At 37.5% G+C, this 19,801-nt stretch overlaps 2 protein-coding genes and 2 long non-coding RNA genes across 4 annotated transcripts; 2 read left to right on the forward strand and 2 right to left on the reverse strand.

The window, feature by feature from the left end:
* The first annotated feature begins 3,825 nt into the window (after positions 1-3,825).
* Positions 3,826-5,458, forward strand: LOC133880837 (uncharacterized). Its single transcript, XR_009902433.1, has 2 exons — positions 3,826-4,078; positions 5,173-5,458. It is a non-coding gene; the product is annotated as an uncharacterized LOC133880837 (long non-coding RNA).
* A 3,099-nt stretch (positions 5,459-8,557) lies between these two features.
* LOC133881548 (uncharacterized) lies at positions 8,558-10,164 on the reverse strand. Its single transcript, XR_009902545.1, has 3 exons — positions 10,008-10,164; positions 8,752-8,952; positions 8,558-8,635 (listed from the first exon to the last, which is right to left on the reverse strand). It is a non-coding gene; the product is annotated as an uncharacterized LOC133881548 (long non-coding RNA).
* A 4,521-nt stretch (positions 10,165-14,685) lies between these two features.
* Positions 14,686-15,796, forward strand: LOC133881105 (uncharacterized protein At1g43920, Chloroplastic-like). Its single transcript, XM_062320067.1, has 2 exons — positions 14,686-14,817; positions 15,509-15,796. Exons 1-2 carry the CDS (start codon positions 14,686-14,688, stop codon positions 15,794-15,796), a joined length of 420 nt encoding a protein of 139 aa, XP_062176051.1.
* Positions 15,797-16,783: 987 nt separating this feature from the next.
* LOC133882650 (uncharacterized) lies at positions 16,784-19,417 on the reverse strand. Its single transcript, XM_062321857.1, has 5 exons — positions 18,884-19,417; positions 17,826-18,771; positions 17,583-17,687; positions 17,357-17,509; positions 16,784-17,284 (listed from the first exon to the last, which is right to left on the reverse strand). Exons 1-2 carry the CDS (start codon positions 19,145-19,147, stop codon positions 17,860-17,862), a joined length of 1,176 nt encoding a protein of 391 aa, XP_062177841.1. The 5' UTR covers positions 19,148-19,417; the 3' UTR covers positions 16,784-17,284; positions 17,357-17,509; positions 17,583-17,687; positions 17,826-17,859.
* Positions 19,418-19,801: the final 384 nt, after the last annotated feature.

A 19,801-nucleotide genomic window follows, 5' to 3' on the forward strand; every position in this document is an offset into this window, starting at 1 on the left:
ATTGGATGAGTTGGGAGCGTATGGGTTTTTCAAAGAATCAGGGGGGAATGGGGTTCAGAGATTTGGTTTTGTTCAACCAAGCCCTTTTAGCCAAGCAAATTTGGCGGTTGATAGAAGACCCTTATTCTTTAGTAGCTCGTATTATGAAAGCTAAATATCATCCCCGGTGTCCGGTAATGGAGGCTCCTTTGGGGAGGAAACCTTCATTTGCATGGAGGAGTATATCCTCAGCCCAACCGGTGATTAAAAATGGGCTTGTATGGCGGGTGAGAAATGGTAGAGATATTAATATTTGGGGGGAAAAATGGCTTCCAATTCCAACAACTTTTGCAGTTCAGACTCCAAGGAGATTTATGGTGGAACAAGCTCGGGTTGTTGAACCCATTGATCCAATTACCAAGAGTTGGAATTTGACACTCATCCGAGCAGTTTTTCAGGAGGATGAAGCTAAGATTATTTCCACCATTCCCTTAAGTCCTCTTCAGCCAAAGGATCAATTAATTTGGAGAGGAACTAAAAATGGTAAGTTCACAGTTAGGAGTGCGTACTATTTGGCAGTTGAGAAACAAGGACAAAGTAGAGGGGAAAGTTCAGGAACCAGCTCTATGGAAAAATTTTGGAAGACGATTCGGTCTTTAGCTGTTCAGAACTCTGTTAAAATGTTCATCTGGAAAGCTTGTAATAATATTCTCCCAACTAAGGACAACTTTTTCAAGAGAAGAGTGGTGGACCATACAACATGCCCAATTTGTGAAAGGGATGAGGAAACAGTTCTCCATGCTCTGTGGGCCTGTCCAGGGGCTCAAGATGCTTGGGGTTGTGGACCGGCAAAATTACAAAAATTATCTACTAATCAACTCAGTTTTCTGAACTTAGTTGAGGAGTTAATGGACAGATGTGATAGTGAGGAGATAGAATTGGGGGCTGTGCTAACTCGTAAAATCTGGCTGCGGAGGAATTCTGTAGTTTATGGGGTTTTTTTTACTCATCCTGTTCAATTATTCAAGGAAGCAAAGGTGAGTGTGGAGGAGTTTCACAGGTTTAATGACAAAGAAAATGGGGGTATTGTACTGCAAGAAAATCTATCACTACCTATTTGGAAGCCACCACCTAGTGGTTTTTTAAAAGCAGACTGGGATGCGGCTGTGAAGGCACAAGAGGGACAAGTTGGAGTGGGCATTATTGTTCGAGATTGTGAGGGATGTGTTTTGGCTGCCCGCAGTACCACTTTCTTTCTTGCAATAGATCCCACAATGGCTGAAGCATGGGCGGCTCTTCAAGCAATCCTTTTTTGTAAGGAGTTGGGTTTTTTTTTTTATATTTGTTTTGAAGGAGACTCTCTGCAGGTTGTTAAAGAATGTTCGACAGATTTGGCCAACATGAGCAGATATGGCCATATTTTGGACGGTATAAAATCAGGTTTGTAGTCTTTTAGGTCGGCGAACATAGTTCATGTCAAACGTGAGGCCAATTCTGCAGCTCACGGATTAGCCCGAGCGGCTGTCACCCATATTGTAGACTCAATCTGGATGGAAGAAATTCCTCCCCAGATCTATGATATTGTAATTAGGGAACTTGTTGTCCCTATGTTTTGATCTCAGTTATTGCTGGTGGTTTTATAATATGAAGGAATTTGATCAAAAAAAAAAATTAAAAAAAAATTATGGATTATGCAACAAAATATAATTCTCTTCTGTTTTTTAAATCTTTATTCTTTTTGAAAAGGGAATTTGATATCGAATCTCTAATATCACACAAACAATCTTCGTAAGTTGATTTTTTTTGTTGTGCAAGTTCTTTTTCCTTTTTTTTTTTTTTTTTTTTTTTTTTTTTTTTTTTTTAAGTAATGTTATAAATCATACAAACATCTCACGAATATCTCATAAAGTTGATGTAGCAAAGTTTAGTAGTCATTGAATTTTCTTTTAACAATGACTATTAGATACTGCCACTTTAGCTTTGTGAGATATTGGTGGAATATTTGTGTAATATATAACATTATTACTTTTTTTTTTTTTTTTTTTTTTTAATAAATAAATAAATAAGCTATGTGCAATTGGATTCGAATCCCTTATCCAAATAAGAATAATAACGAGGGGTTGTGAGCAAGGGCTTCTCCAATTAGGGCTCGCCAGGCCCAATGAGCCCCTTCTTGAGCAAGGCTCTCACACTCGAGCAAGATTCTCCTTTCACATTATCCTGCCCAAAAAAAAGAAAAAAAAAAAGAAAAAAAAAAAGAGAGAATAATAATAAAGATCCTTAATTGCAGGGAATCCACGTCCAGAGCAATTTGAATCTATCCTTTATTAGAGTATTCACAGCAACATAGCCAAAATAGCTTTTTATTTATTTTGGGTCGCCAAAATGCGAAAAGGATTGTAAAAGTCTCTTCATCAGCCTCATTAAATTGTTGAAAAAACTACTAATCGTGAGTAGTGCACTAGTGCTCAACGCATTTTGTGAGCACTGTTCACTCACCAAATAAGAAAGAAATAATTTTTTTTTTTTTTTTTTTTTAAAAAAAAGCATTAAAATATTCTGAACATTCTCTCTCCTCTCTTTTTTATTTTTTTTCATTTGGATACTAACCTGAATATTTGGGGCTATTGCGGGATAATGAATTTGAATAATAATAATAATAAATGATCGGTAAGAAAATATAAATTTTATAAAATATGACCATTATGAAAAATATCATATTTTTAAAAATATGACCGTTAGGAAAAAAAAAAAAAAATCTTTAAAGATATGATTGTTTGATGGAAAAAGAATAAAGAAATGTTTAAAAAAACAATATTTAACTCAAATAGTAAAACTGCATAAACTAAAATGTCGAGCCTAATGTATAGGCATTGAAAAAATAGATATCTAAAATAATGAAATATAATTTATCTATTTATTTTTAACTATTTTGACAAGTAAATTTGTTGGGGCTGCTATGAATTCATAATCTTATTCTTCTTAAGAAAAGCGGATTTCATACCTTAGATATGAAAGAAGACTGAATCTTTTGATTAAGAATAATATATTATTTTCTCATTTACTGATTTAAGCATCGGAGCAAAACCACCGAAATAGTCTCTTTGGTTTTATTTGTTTTGTAGAGCTCTTGAAGAACAAAAAGAAGCGTGTCGAGTTTATGCCATACTAGAAGCTATACCAACAATTATTTTCTTTTCAATTTGGTCCAACGACCCAAAAAATAACATGCATTGGAAAAATAATTAACTAAAAATATTTTGTGAGTCTATATATGTGTGTGTGTGTGAGAGAGAGATTACAAATGGTTAGCTTATTTTTCCACATTCTACTAATAAAATAAAGAAAGAAGTATCCGTGTGTGTGCAAAGCCATAGAGTGTCACAGATCATCACGCCGATAATCAGTACCGGAGGTGGAGTAGAATACTAGAATTGTAAAGCCATGTCTTTGAAAATCTGAAGCAATATGTCCCTTCAAGTCATTCAAGGCAGTCCCTGATCAGTAACCCACCCTCCGCCACCTCTCAATATTTCAAACACTTTGAGAAGCCTTTGGAAGAGCGAGTTTGAGATTCCGAGCAAATTTTGGTAATTTCGTCCGACCCATGCGAGTCAACTCGCCCAGAGAACTCAGCAGCTTTTGGAAAAGGAATCAGAAACTCCTAGGCCCTAGCTAAGTTAACTTAAATGGGCTGTGGTTTCGGAGATGGAGCATGTTGTGTTGGGCATTTGCTGTGAAAAATGAAACATTCTTATTTCTTAAATAAAACAAAAAAGCCCATCAGCCCCAACGTATTAATTCCACGGGTCGTTGAGTGCCAGTCCATTTGCTTGCCACCTTCCTACTATAAATAGTTAAATACATACACACCAACCAGCGCCCCAACCAACCCTCTGTCTGGCGGAGCTGGGGATGTCAGATGAGGGAGGGGGAGACGACGACTAGAATCTAGACGCAATAGACCACGCCAGTGGTCAACGACCCCCATCCTCTGGACAGACCTTCTGGCTGGTTCGACAGCCCTTCTGTCAAGTCCAAGCAGGCAGCTTGGGGTAGGTCTGTTAGGCAGATCTGTGCCTTCGGAAGACTTCTGGAGGTGAAGTCTCTTTCTTTTTTCTTTTTTCTTTTTTTCTTCTGGGTTAGTGGGTTGTATTCATTTGTTTGAATGCTGAGAGACTGAAATATTTGGTTTTTGCTCCCTTTGTTCTGGGATCTTTGCTGCATGCCGAGAGTACCCATTTAGGCCTTCTTTGGGAGATAGATCTACGAGGATCTTCGAATATTTATTCTTTTAAGGTGCAAAACTGAAATAAGGAAAAAGACAGCTCCTTTGCTTAGAGTTAGAGATAGGGTGGTTTTAATTTGAAGTAAACGAACATATGCGGATCTGTGATTTTACTTGTGCTTGTGGTCGCTCGCTGAGATGTCAGGAGGACTCGGAATTTTCATGAAATTTTCTGGCTTAGGATAGAGATAGAGGGTGGTTTGCTTTATACTTAATTTGTTTGGTTGAAGGAAAGCAGTGTGTTTATTTGGATTCATAGCTTTCTCTTAGCCTTAGGAACGATATATTAGAGCATTCTGGATTCTTGAGTTTGTTATGTGGTAGAGAAATTTGGTTGGGCTTTCTGGGGATAGTTGGATAGTGCATGGAAAACCCTGATTTTACCTTATTCATTCTGCCTTCACACTTCCTAGAGAATCTGCCAACGTTGGTGTCTATTGGATGGATTAGGTGGCATCAACGTTGGTTCTGTGTGGAGGAATTAATATGGTACAAGGTGTAATAGATTTTTCTGATTTTGGACTTTTATGAAATGTAAATGGAATTAATTGAATGTAATAGATCTTATAGGTTGTTTGGTATATGATTGTTTGTAATAGATGTAGGTTGTTTGGAAATATCAAGTAATTGACTTGACCACTATTCAAAAGAACCAGCATGTGGATGTCCACGTACAACTGGTTTTGGTCAAAAGAAACGTATATTTATGTAACCTCATGTTTACAAGAACCTGACTCAGCAGTTAAAGATTACATTATTGATTTCTCTCTGTTTACGAATAGCTAACTTTACCATTTACAACAATACTACTATTGGCAGATAAAAAATAGATTTTACATTGGAGAACAAAATTTCATCTATATATCATCTTACAAACAATACTAGAATGTATGTTTAATGTGCAGCACGAGGCCAATAATAGGAACAAGAAGACCCAATTAAGATGTCGAATTCTTTTTGAGCCCACATATTGTCTTCAAAATCAACTGTTTTTGTCATCTGCAGAGAGGTGCACAACATCAGATACCAAATTCAACCCAATGTAAAAATTTATATTTGATATGCTAAAAATGTGAACAAGTATTAGATAGAAGAAGGTAACCTTTTGCAGTGAAGCTCGAAAGGCTTCTTTTTCTATTTCTCGTCGATGCTTTAATTTAGCTTCGACCTCATCAACTTCAGCGTTTTTCATATGATGCTTCAATTTATCTTTTACTTCGTCAATTTCAGCCTCTTTCAATTGGGCTTTAATCTTTGTCATTTCTGCAAATAAACATTCAATCATGTTAATAAAAGAGAATTGGTAGATGGATGCCAAAAATATAATACAAGTCAACTAATAATGCTTATAGGTAAATAACAATTACAATTTTTTTTTTTCTTAGCATAATAAGTTTATACATGAGCTATAGAAAATGAGTACAAAAGCAAGAAATGAGTAACTCACAATAAGCCAACTACTAGAAAATTGAAAAGAGAACTGGTTTGATAGCATATTATTGAGGTATTGATAGCATCTTTCCCTTGCAAAATTGATGATTATACCACTGTACAGATTTAAGAAAAGAACATGATAATGAAATTTTTTGCAAATGATATCTAGATGATGTAATTTCTCTTTTCCTATATATTTATATATTGTAGTTGTTTTTGTCGTGGAAATTCTCATAGATAACTTTCAAAACACTTGCACTGCAGTTTATGGTCTATAGAATAAAAGTATCCTCTAAAGGTTCAAATGTGGTAGAAAAAAGGGGTTAAGACGGATGAGGAATAAAAGTATCCTCTAAGGGTCCAAATGTGGTAGAAAGAAGGGGTTAAGACGGATAAAGAATAGTAAGAGTTAATAGACTGCCTCACTAATCATCTTCCTTAATTATCGTACTACTACAACTAGAAAATTCTAAATTAAAAGTGCATAAATTTGCTGCTGTTGCTGATAAACTTGGACCACAAATTAGCTCAAATGCTGCCTTTTATGAGAGACCACTCACTCTTTGCCACTTATGTGCGCCATTAACGATGACACCTTACCAATTACCATATTATTAATTTAGCTACTACCTACCTTGGATCTCTCATCTCTCTACCAAGTTTACTGCTGCAAGGGCAGAGTTTAGAGCTCTAATTTCTGGGACGATTAAGATCTAAAATTATAATTAACAACTAGGCCAACCAGCTATACGAATATATATATGTTAGAAATTTTGTCAGGTAGCAGAGTACTAAACCAAAATCCTAAATCTTTTCATGCACTATTCAATTTGCAATAATTCTACTAATATAATCGCACATAATTTTGTGCATACACCCCTAATATAAACAGTACATACCCTTTCACCTAATATAATATTGACACAATGTGTATCTTAACATTAAAAGAAAGGACTACTTGATGATGGAAAACCTCACTCTACGTTAGACTTGCGTGCAAAAGTTGAGCAAATAGCACAACTTTCTATTCTTTTTTTTTTTAGGCCAAATGTATAAAAAAAATAAAAAAATCAATTAATTTTTCTTTTTCTTTTTGAAAAGTAGAGCTATGACCAGTTTAGTAGAACAAAACGACCCAAACTATTTACGGGACAATCAAATCCGATTGAAAAGTAAAAAAAGTTTCAAAACTACTAAACATTGTTCTAGCACAATGAATTGAACTATCATACTAAGCTTTGTCCTAACACGTTTGCATCTGCCAACAAGCCAAATAATAATAAAAAGTTTATAAATTAATTTCATAAGAAAAAAGAGCACTGTTATTTAATAGTATCTTATAGGACTGCCATAGTAACTCGATCATAGTTCCTCTTTATCAGTGTTATGACCATTAATGTCAAAATGTTTTAAAAAACAAAAGGAGATCGAAGATTAGAGAATTATAATATCTTGATTCATTTGAAGAATGTAGCTTTAGAATCTTAAAGACAAATTGGAATTCACATTGAGATGAGATGGATGATTAACTCATTTTATCTAACTGTGATTATAATATTTCAGATGTAGCATTACTCAATTTAACTAACAGCTTCACTATATTTGAAAATAAAAATAAATAAATAAAAAGGAAAAATAGAAGAAGAAGAAGAAGAAGAAGAAGATTGGAATTAGACCGCTGAGCTTGACTTCTATGTAGTCTTGCACTAATGCTACTGTGAATTAATTCCGATCTTTTTAAAGATTTGCAAACCGGCATATTTTTGATTTGTGGTTGGGGAAGGAAAGAAAATGGACAAGGTTTATGAAAAGCTTTTTCAATAAAACTAAATTTACTTATAAAAAAAAAAAGTTTATGATGAAAAGCTTGATGAAACTAAAGCTGAAATTGAGAAGCTTAGGGCAGAATACAAAAGCAAAGCAAAGCAGAATTATGCAAGAACTTGAAGAAAGCCCACAATGAACAGCTCATTAAAAGCTAGGAAGCATGTTTGAAAAGTGAGAAGCAATCTCAAGAACTAAAATGAAAAGGCAGAAGAAATCTCTGTGGCAAAGCAAATGTGTGAGGAACTTAAATGTAGTTTGAATAAAAAAGAGTCTATCATTAAACAAGTGAGTGCTGTAAATGATAAGTTTAGAGTTGATTGTGATGAGAAGTCCCTTAAATGGGAAAAAGAAAAACAGAGATTTGGTGTTGGCCTTAGATGTGGCCAACGAGAAGATCATGGATCAAGAGCAAAATCTTCGTGTATATAAAAGAAGAGATTGAAGGCCTTAAGGGGTGTCTATCGGTTTCGCGGAAGAAGTGTTTGGAAGCAGATAAAAGAGCTAAAGCATCTAAAGAACTGAGAGAAGGAGATGATATGTTGCTCAATTCGTAGGAGGAGAGAACATGAAGCTTCAAGATCAGCTAATTAAGTAGAAAAAGGAGCAATTTGCTTTCATTTGGAATCATGCTCATGTAAATTAATTGATTCAGAGATCATTTAAATCTTGATATACCAAATAGAACCACGACAAACTTAACATATCTAACAAACTAAGAAATTGCTAAATTACACATCCAATAATGTAATGATAATATAATATTAAAAATCGAGGAATATATACAATGAGCATAAGATAATATATATTATACAAATCATATAATCATTCTAACTTGATAAAATACATAAAGAGCTTGTCTTACAAAGTCAAAGTAAAGCACTTGCTCCTAGGGATCTTTACAAACCGATATATCACAGTGCACTTGATTTTTCATACGTAAAGCAAATATTAAGTTACTTAAAAAAATTAAAAAAAATCATTCCAAGGAGCAAAAGGGGGTTACAAGAGAGGGGGAGCAAATATTAAGTTGCTTAATTCACCTTTAAGCTGTATACTTTCAAATCTTTTCTTTTCCTGCTGCATCTTTAAGGGATCTACTTTATTATCCTAAAGACAAAAAGAAGATAGCATGTAAGAGCAACTAAGAAAACATAACACAAGAGGTATTCAAATGTTACATCATTGCGATGTCTTTTCTTTCAATAATAAAAATATTATCTTACATGGACAAAAAGTGTATTCTTTTGCGCTTTCAGAATAGTTTCTGAAAACCTGCTCTTCATGATTGCTGCACGGAGAGCCTTCTTTCCATCATCAGACACTTTGGTCATAGAATTGTGCCACAGCCCACATGATTGCATACCACAAGTGGCTTCTAGTTGTTTCGAGAATACCATGGTTTCACTTGCACCCATAATGAGAAACTGCAAGAATTAAACGAGGCCAATTTTCAGGTGTTGAGCACGACAAAAGATTTTTCAGCAGATAAGCAAAACAGTAAACTATTTGTGGAATGAGTATGAAATTGATAGTCTTGTTTAGAAGAAAAATAAAAATAAAGAAAGCGATAAATAATTAATGAAATACGATAGTATAATTAATACAACCAGAAAATATGAGATAATAGTGTTCAATTTATGATACCATCATCAATGAGTACCTCCTAATTATGGTAAGCAATGGCTTCACTAATCTAAATGATTTAAGTTATATTACGGTAGTTGTAAGCATGCTCTGTATATTGTTTCCGAGGAATGCAGGATGAAGGAAGAAAGGAAGAAAATGTTTCTTCACTCAAATCCCGCAAATACAAACAGTCAAACACATGTTATTCAATTGTCAAAACATACAAACATTTCTCAGGAACCAAGCATAGATAATTTTTTTTTAAAAAAACAAATAAACAAAGCCCCTCCACCACCCGTAACTAGAACCCAATACCATCGGTCCTACAGTTCTTGTTGGATTGCCAATCCAAAATTTTCATATTGATTAGGTATGCCTCTGTTTCTTCCAACAAATTTTCCCATCACCCAGACCCCACACAACAGTAAAAGCCAAAAAAAGGAAGTGCATGGTCCTAGCACCCGAAATGATGATAAAAAATATGATCCAAACACACAGCACACTAAGATTTAACAACTTGGCTCTGTTTTCTTTTCCCGGGACAGAGCGAGAGAGATCGTCTCTCTCAAACCCTAACCCTAACCCAAAAAGAAACGAAGCGCATGGTCCTAGCACCCGAAATGATGATAAACAAAAAAAAAAAAAAAAAAAGCTCCAAACGACACAGCAAACTAGGATTTAAGGATTTGGCTCTGTTTTCTTTTCCCGGGACAGAGCGCGAGAGATCGTCTCTCACAAACCCTAACCCTAACCCTAGCCCTAACCCTAATTCAAGCTCCCAATCGTTGCCGTGGATTATTATTTAAGAAATACAAAAAAAAACCAATAAATGAAGGTTAGGGTTTGGACTTACCTCTGTATTTTGATGGCCGTGCGGCAGAGACAATGGAACGCAAAACCGGAGTAAGAGAGAGAGAGAGAGCAGATCGGGAGCGACGATTCTCAGTGATGCAGTGATCGGAAACGGCGATCGGTTGTGAGAGAGCGAGAGAGCGAGAGTGAGAGAGCGAAGAAGGAGAGTGAGAAAGACGTTCAGTTGTTAAGACAAACAAATAGTCGAGGAGAAGGTCTTTTATCCACGCGTCGCGCAGTGATTGGGAAACAAGTATTGGAAGCTTCCTGTAGCTTAGATCCGAAATGCCCAGTCAAAAGACAAACGCGCGGGAAGGAAATGGGAACCCAAGGGCCTTCGGAACGACGTGTAGTTTTAAGAGCATTACATTCTAAACCCTTCAGGAAATCTTTATTAATTACAGATTAGTAGTAGTCGTTTTAACATTTTTTTTTTTCACATCAAATATTTTTTTACTCTTTTTATTTTTTATTTTTTTTTATTTGAGAGTCACGTCAAATAATTTTAATTGTCTAAATATATCCTTAATACAACTTAACAATATTTTTTTTGGGAATAACTTCTATCAGGTTATGGCAGAAACTAGCAACATTTTGCCTGCAAATTAGACGGTGACACGTAAGCACCGAGCAAGAAACCCAAATAGAATAAAAACACCCGATCTTCTTCAACTCACACACATACCATGTCATTCCAGAAACTGAATGGACGGCGAAGAAAACACATGAACGCTGCTCAGGCCCAAACGCCGCCACCCACGTAGCCGCCCATGCCGCCACCCACGTCGCTGCCCTCGCCACGCCGAGACTTCTGAAGAAAACACACGAAGTCTGCCCACGCCCACGCCGCCCACTCTGTCTCTTTCTCTGTCTGTGTTCTCTCCGTCTCTCTCTGATTAGTTTCCCCACATTCACAATTGGCTCACATGTGATTCTCAGAGCCAACGTCGGGGTCCTCTCTGTCTGTCTGTCTTGTTCTACCACAAAATGCTGATAAGCGTGAAAATGGTCAAGATGGGTTCCATTGGTGATAGTTGGATTTTTGTGTTTCTTTTTTCTTCTTCTGTTGATTCATTCTTCAGTCCTGATTATGGGAGGATTTGTTGTATAATCTAAAGGAAACAAAATATTTTTATGTAATCCAAAGCAAACAAAAATGCAAATATGCACACAAGGTGTTTGAGGAAATGCCTCAACCAATGTGCTGTTATTGTAGGCTCTATTATTAAGGACCAAGCACAACTCATTGAACCTTGAGTGAAATTTCTGGCCGTTCAAGATCTTCTGATCTTCCACATACGGTGATTTGGGGAGGACGGGCTGGCGGATTTGGGGTGGACAGGCGGATTTTGGGAGAACGGACGGATGGACTGCGCGTGGTTCAGTCCAAGCGGACGTGCAGTGATTTGGGGCGACCGGTGGGCCGGTTGACCGGCGGACGTCATTTGGGCAATGGGGTTTTTTTTTTTTTTTTTTTTTGGAATCGTGGGGTACTTCATCAGAAGAGAGTTCAGAAGATAGGGAAGGATTGGCTACTTCACCAACATTTTCATTTTTTGCTTTTAGTTGATGTGTCAAGTGGTTATTGGTGGGCAAAAACCCACTGTTTTTTGCCATTACCGTATAGAAGGGGCTTTCTATTTTTTTTTTACTTTTATGAGTTAAATATTTTTTGCCCCTGTAGTTTAACGACTGTATTTTTGTCTCATGTGGTTTATTACGTACTGTAAATGGTATATTGTTTATGGCTAAAGATGAAAATGGTCTCCATTCAACTTTCCTCCAAAAATTGACCGAAGTCCATATCACATGCGTTAAAAAATTAACACGCGTCCTTATATATATAATTAAAAAAAATGAAAAACTAAAAATAATAAAAAAGAAAAAAACTTTTGAAAAAAAAAGAAGAAGAAAAGAAATAGGGGTGGTTAAACTACCCTTAAGAGCCTTGGGGTGGCTCGGCTACCCCTGTTTGACCTGGGGGTGGGTTCAGCCACCTAGATCGGCTGATCTGTGAGTGGTAGAACCACCTCACCCGCATCAACATCTATATAAGTTTGGTATTACCATATTTACATAAGTGGATTAATGAGTTGACGGTCTCAATAAGTATAAGAATTAGTTTAACACCTTTTTGGGTAAGATCACAAGGTTTCATAGTAGGTTTTTTTTTTTTTTTTTTTTTTTTTTTTTTTTTTTTTTTTTTTTTTTTTTGTAAACATTTAATGTGAAAGAACAAACAAAAAGGATCTTCCGGAAAGATAATATGGGAGTTATTACTAAAAGGTGCCTATGATTTTTGAAAAGAAAATCATGGAAAATACTCCTTTTTTTTTTTTTTTACAAATTATGAAGGGAAAATTAAGTAAATAAATAAGTTAACTTAATCACATTAAGATATGTGGCTTTTTTTTTTTTTTTTTTTTTTTTTTTTTGTAGGAAAGTTAAACTTTCATAAAACATTCAACAACATGAACAAATCACCATCAACTGGTGTACACAGAACAACACCAAAAAGTTGTAAATCCAACACTGAGCCAAGCTCAGATCAACACAACAACAAACAAGAAAAACACCCAAAACAAAGCTACAACCAGAAGAAGACCGCCTCCCAGAAAACACCTCACCAAACTTCAACCACCAAAAGTCACCGGATGCCACGAACCACGGCAAAAGGAACGGGGTGTAACTCTCACGCGCGTCTCAGAATGACAATAAAACCTGGCACGTGAGGGCTACACGCCGAACACCAACCTTATTACCGGCCATAAAAAACAGCGGCAAGACTAGAAGACCCCGTCGACTAAAGCTGAGGGGCGCGTATCGATCAGAGGACAGCAGAGAAATACAGATCTGGCCTCGCGACATGCTTAAAACGTTGAAGATCGGCCACCGCTGCCACCGGCGGCACTAGTAGAGCACCACTCCTCCTTCAGTAGCTCCTTAGTGTTTTCCTGTCATAAACAACGAAAAACAAACAAAGTAAAACCTTCAAAGTCCAAAAGGACTAGAAGGGGCGCTACCACCACCGGATCTAAACCGGGGGGACAAAACCACCACGCAACCCTAACGGTTGGGAGACTTCTAGCCTCCACCGAAAAACTGGGGAGGAAACAAAAACCCCTTAGCCCAACAAGGCTAAGAGGAAGAAAACAGAAACCGGGAGGGAGGCTTCCCCCGGCGAGAAAGACCAACGATGAAGAGAGACTTTTCTAAGAGAGAGAGGCTCTATTTTTTGAGAGAGAGATCTCCGGTTGTTGAGCAAGATATGTGGCTTTGGATGGGAATAAATGTACTGATCCAACGCTTAAGCAATGCAAAATGCTATATGGTACGACTTTCCATAAAATAATTTGATAAAGATCTGGACTAGCTATAAATAATTTTACATTGCTTTGTTTCCAAGAAAACACAAGAAAAGAAAATAGTAGAATTTCTTGTAAAATACCCATCCTCCTCTGCTTTCGTCCAAAATTGGTAGTCCTAAAATTAAAATCAATAATTAAGGATATGTTCAACGGTGTGGCTTCTTCAGCTTGGGTAATCTTTGGAGGTTCCTTCCCTAGACAGTCAAACTAAATGGTTAAGAAGAGAGTTAACCACCCTAACACAAAATAAGAGAACAAGTAGAATACTTACAGTAGTTTTTAAGACGCCTAAACTCCTGAAGGATCCTTTGATCATTAGAAAAGGTCCCGGTAGTAGGAGATTCCCGCTCCCCCGAGACTGAAAAAAGTACCTTGCTCCAGTACTTGTTATTGGAGTAGTTGCCATGAAGCCAAATAAAGATGGGGTTTTGACGAACTTGGAACGCCACCACCCCATCATGATAGGCAGTTGGACGATAGATATTGAAGAACTCCGGGATAGACATATGTTGTCCCTCGAGAACAGTCGGCCATGGGATGTATGAAGCAAAGAGATGCCTCGACCCATTCGGCAATATTTGGCTCGGTGCAACCTTTAAGAAGTTCAGCAGTTCCTAATCTATGTCGGGGAAGGGAAGATGAAGTCCAGTTAAGAACATCCTCTTGAAAATGTAGATCGACAACTAGGCCTGTACAAACGGGGCGGTTATAACCACTCCGCAACCACTAACTACTAACCACATAACTGCTTTCAAAAACAGTTATAAATAACTACTGACCGCCTCCGCCAGGCGGTTAGCAGTTTTAGGGGTAGGCAGAGGCGGTTAGTAACCGCTAAAAGGTTTTGGTTTTGGATTTGTTTGTGTTAGGATATTTGGATTTGTATTTGTATTTAGATTTCTTAATTTTTTACCAAAAGGTCCAAAAATTATTAATTTTTTGGGATAATTACCTTTTCCCCCCATGTACTACCAAAAAATGCGCTATGCCCCCATGAACTACCAACTTGACCGAAAATGAGCATTCAACTTCCACTGTTACGCACATTACCCCCTTCCGTCAGTCTTCCTGGTTAAAATAGACGGTCAAAGGCGGTCAACGGTCCCAGCCCTTTTTATCCCCCGTTTTGCCCTCAGCTGCAGTGGAATGAAGAAAAAAAATAAAAAGAACAAGAAAAAAGAAAAATAATTCATAAAAAAGGAATCAAAAGACAAGCTTCTTTCATTTTCGAAGCTTGTCTTCCATTTCTCTTCCAAACTTCAAACAGCCCTAGAGAGAAGGAGGAGCTGACTTCCAGAAAGAAGAAGGAAAATGTCTTGTTCAATGAATAGCGAAGCAACCTCTGTGGAGCCCAGGTGTCGTTGTGGACTTCCGGCACCTTTGAAGACCTCCTTCATTGAGGATAATTTCGGCCGGTTGTTCTATGGTTGTGTTAACTTTGAGGTGATAATTATTTTTAATAGATCTGTAAATTTCCTCCGTGATTTGAGGATGTGATGGGTTCTTCACTTCTATTTGTAGACAATGGGTAATTTTTTAAGGGTTTGAAAGTTTAGATCTTAGGTCTGGATTCTTGTTGCTGGATTATTATTAATTTTTATTTTTTTTTTGTTTCTTTTTTTTGGACAATGGATAACTGAAGTTGAGCTATTTTTTAAGCTTCTGAAGTTGAGCTTTTTTTTAGAGTAATATAGTTATATATTTCGATTATCCAAATTAGATTCGTTATATTTTATGTCTTGTTGTCGATGTAACAACACTGTTTATGGAAAGAGATGGATGATTCACGATATTGTACTAAACTAGAAGACCCTAGATGTTTTTTTTAACATCCACGAACTTTTCAAGATATTGTACTAAACCAGAAAACCCTAGATGTTTTTTTTAACATCTATGTCCCTCTGATTTGATAGTATGATGAGATTGGATCTAATATCAAAGCTCAACTCAGTTCTCTTCTGTTCCTGTTTTTTTTTTCCCTCATGGATGGTCCAATGTTGTGCACTAACAGTTGAAAATAGCATGTAATATTGGTGCAATGTTGATGGATTTCTTGACTTTGTTGAATATTTTTCAAAACTAATAAACTAATAAACTAATCCTTGTTTATTTTTATGGCCTGTAATTTGAATAGGCCGGTCGCTCTTGTGGATTCTTCCAATGGAAAGATAGTGACATGTGTGACCATGCTAAACGAGTGATGGGTCGTTTGCAACATAGGGACGCGATGCTGAACAAAGAGGTTATAGAGTTGAAGGCCAAGCTAGAGATTGAAGCAATTCGATATGACATGCAAATGAAAGTTTCAAAGACAACTAGTCATCTTTTGGCATTTTCTTGGATTTTCGTTGTTGTCTTTGTAGCTGTATTTTGGGGCCAGTATCATGGTGCAGGACATTTGTACTACAAACGGCTACCATGAAACAAAATGGCTTGTGTATTTGTAATTTTGGAACTTTGTAATGAGTAGTTCATTGGGGCCAGTATCTAGTGATGACTAATGTGTTTGTAATCTTTGTAATGACTAATGGCATTTTTGCTCTATGAAATGGGATGTTCATTTTGGAACTTTGTAATGAGTAATGGCCTTTTTGCTCTATGAAATGGGATGTTCATTTTGGAACTTTGTAATGACTTAAGTATTTGTAAACTTTGTAATGAGTAATGGCCTTTTTGCTCTATGAAATGGGATGTTCATTTTGTTGCATGTGATTATATTATTAGTAGCTATCTGAATTTAATTCGGTTGGTAGCTATCTGAATTTATTTTGGTTAGGATTGTCAGTTCATGGTGGTATTGTCACAATCCAAGGTAGTTCATGGTGGCATTGTCACAATCCAAGGTAGTTCATGGTGGCATTGTGACCATTACATGTAGTTCATGGTGGCATTGTGACCATTACATGTAGTTTCATGGGGGAATATGCAAATATTTGGTCAAAGTATATAGCATGCAAATTTTGTATTAGCATCAACACACGACTCATCAAAGTGCCTACATAAATCAACATAACCTGTAATTCTCAATTTTCAACCTGTAAGTATCATATGAACAACTACAGCCACTCAAAATCCAACATAATCAAATTTGGGAAGCTACAACTACAAATTGTTCCTACGTAAATGTGCCTACATAAATCAACATAACCTGTAATTCTCAATTTTCAACCTGTAAGTATCATATGAACAACTACAGCCAACATAATCAACATAACCAACATAAATCAACATAACCTGCATATTACCATAACTTGTACAAAAAACCAACATAATCAAGTTTGGTCCAAGTACAAAAAACCAACATAATCAGTTCCTGCATATTACCAATAACTTGTACGTAAATCAACATAATCAGTTCCTGCATATTACCAATAACTTGTACAAAAAACCAACATAATCAAGTGTTGTCCAAGTACAAAAAACCAACATAATCAAGTTTTGTCCAATACAAAAAACCAACATAATCAAGTTTTGTCCAAGTACGACTACAAATTGTTCCTGCATATTACCAACAACTTGTACAAAAAACCAGAAATAGTCCTTTTCCTTCCATACTTCCAACAACCAACAATAATACAAACTGATACATCAAGCAAAGACAGTCTCCAAAAACCCATCAAGGCTGCCATATTGGTCTTTTTCCCTTGTCTTTTGCTTCTACTCGTTGCATACCCTTCTCCATTGTTGGTACCACCACTCTTGTTGCATTTCTTGCTGGTTCCCGAATGAAAACTCCGCCTGCCCTGGCCGGTTGTCGATTGAACACTGCTGGTGCGGTTACTGGTTGACCAGCATCACTTGTGAGGTCAACAGTTGGTATCTCTTTGTTTGGATTGGACTCCTTAAATGTTGCTAACAATCTACCAGACCTCCTGCGAGGTCCAACGTGGGCAGTTGTGGGCTTCCGAACCTGTGCAACACATGATGAATTAGAAACTAAAAATCTGTTTACCTATAGGGGTGTAAATCTGTATTGACTTACAGCTGTTTGGTTTCCTTTAAGTGATGCCCGAGTATGCACTGAGGGAGCTGGAGCAGGCTGCACCGAGGGAGCTGGAGTTGTCTTACTCCTTTTGGTAGAAGCAGGCTGCATTGAGGGAGCTGGAGTTGTCTTACTCTTTTTGGTAGAAGCAGGCTGCATATGCAACATACAACAATTAGAAATAACTTATATTTGTAATAACTGCACTCAACTTAATGATACCTACACCAACAGTAGTATATGCATGTCTCCTTTTGGGCCTTGAAATAGGTAGTGCAGATGCGGACGACTGTGTAGGCTATGAAGCATCAGGAACTGGCTGAGAAGGCATCTGAACACAAAAGAATTAAAGTTAGTAAAATCATTAACTTGATTGGCAATGACATTTGATTATAAGCATATATAAAACCGAAAACAGACTTCCATCATCAAAGCTCAACTCCGTTGCAGTACTCGTGGGTACACTTACTCCTGAGCTACTACGAGTGGACACTATCTTCCTCCTAGTGCAAGTCCTGGCGTTGTGGCCAACTGCTCTGCACTTCAAGCATCTCATGATTACACCACCTTTCCTCATGCAATATGGATTTTTTTGGCTCCTCTGGACCCTTTCTCCTAATCTTCTTTGGCCTTCCTGGGGTACGTCTAACAATAGGTGGGTCCACTTCATCTTGGCCGGTTCTTATCCATTGGTCCTCGCTTGGCACTGGGTATATCATTGGGTCGTATGCCTTCCTGTAATTTTCGACACTGTAATACTGATGCAAGTACTGCTCAGGCTTGGATGAGTTATGTAAGATGGCTGAGATGGCATGTGGGCATGGAATGCCAGTCATGTCCCACTGCATGCACCCACACGTACGATGCGCCAGGTCGACGACAAATGTGCAATAACTGCACTCAACTTCGTATAGTCCATCCCCAGCATAATGTGCAATGCACTCTACATCATCCTTTCCACATTGTTCCAACTTCGCCACTATCTTCGGGCACCATTCCCCAACATACTCCCTAATTCCCTGCCTTTTCTTCTGGTACCACCTCATCAACTTCTTCCTGATCATCTCTAGCATGGTAAGGATTGGCTTGTCCCGTGCTTTGATAATATACGAATTGAAGCACTCATAGAGGTTGTTCATTACCAAATCGCACTTCGGGCCTACGTCGAAATAAGCCCTAGCCCAGGTATGTGGGTCAATCTTCTCCAAGTAAGCATGTGCAGCTAGAATCATCCTCTTCATCGCAGCCATTTCTCGGTCAAATCCATGAATATTATAGGCCGAAGCTGCCTTCCACAACTTATCCTTCAAAACCAATCCTTTATGCCCATCACCCCTAAAGTTCGCATATAAATGTCTCAGACATATGCGATGCGGGGCGGTTGGCAGCACATCCTCGAAACTAGAAATCAAACCCTAGGCACAAAACAACATAATACAAATAAATAATAAATAATAAATAAAAATCAGTGAAAAATTATGAAGAAACAACAATAATTTAATATTGAAACTAAGCAAAGTAACATACCTTTTGCCTATCAGAGATGAATGTCCACCCATTACTTCCATTTGGACCAAGGTCAGCCACCAATGTCTCTAGAAACCAACTCCAACTGTCCTTATTTTCAGCTTCAACCACAGCCATGGCAATGGGATAAATGTTGTCATTGGGATCTCTCCCAACAGCAGCCAACAGTTGCCCCCCATAGCGTCCCTTGAGAAAGCATCCATCCACACCTATCACAGGCCTACAAGCCTGTCTGAAACCGTCTTTGCATGCTGCCAAAGACATTTACAACCGTAGAAAAGTAGGTGGGACATCTAAAGTAGGTCGTTCAACTTTCATCAGCATTGTACTCCCTCTATTTGTTTGCCTAACCGTTGCACAATAATCCCATAGCCGCTTGTACTGCTCTTTGTGCTTACCTTCTATAAATTCTTTAGCTTTCACCTTAGCCCTATACAGTTGCCTAAAACTGACATCTACATTCCATTTCCTTTTTACATCGTCATGGAGAGCTGTAAGTAGATAGATTGGCTGTATCTTGAATTTGTGGAACATCCTGTCCGCAATCCACCTAGAAGTTACAATTGAGGACTTGTAACATCTTGTACACCGGTGATCAGGGTTCAGTGACTTAAGTATAAAAGTCATCTCACCCGGTACCAATGAACCATAAACTCTCCAAGGACAACCCTCGGCATTATTCCTACAGACTCCAATGATCCAGTCCCCATCAATTTTTGTGAACTGAACATCCTTTCCCCTGAACAAATTGTATTCCCTCACAGCTTTCCTAAATTGAGTTGCTGACTCAAATGACATGCCCACATCCAAATGCGGGTCTTCCATGTCCACATCTTCGAATTGAGAAACCCTAGTAACACACCGAACCCCACTAGTCGCCTCAAACTCCTCGTCACTTTTAGGAGGACTTACCAAAAC

This window comes from Alnus glutinosa, chromosome 11 (genome assembly GCF_958979055.1).
Source record: "Alnus glutinosa chromosome 11, dhAlnGlut1.1, whole genome shotgun sequence".
NCBI lineage: Eukaryota > Viridiplantae > Streptophyta > Magnoliopsida > Fagales > Betulaceae > Alnus > Alnus glutinosa.

Excerpts from the sequence above, each read along its gene's own strand:
- LOC133881105 (XM_062320067.1), top strand. The coding sequence starts at position 14,686 with ATGTCTTGTTCAATGAATAGCGAAGCAACCTCTGTGGAGCCCAGGTGT. Across the intron at positions 14,818-15,508 it reads ATGGTTGTGTTAACTTTGAG|GCCGGTCGCTCTTGTGGATT; the intron begins GTGATAATTATT and ends TAATTTGAATAG.
- LOC133882650 (XM_062321857.1), bottom strand. The coding sequence starts at position 19,147 with ATGTCTTTGGCAGCATGCAAAGACGGTTTCAGACAGGCTTGTAGGCCT. Across the intron at positions 18,772-18,883 it reads TCATCTCTGATAGGCAAAAG|GGTTTGATTTCTAGTTTCGA; the intron begins GTATGTTACTTT and ends TTTTGTGCCTAG.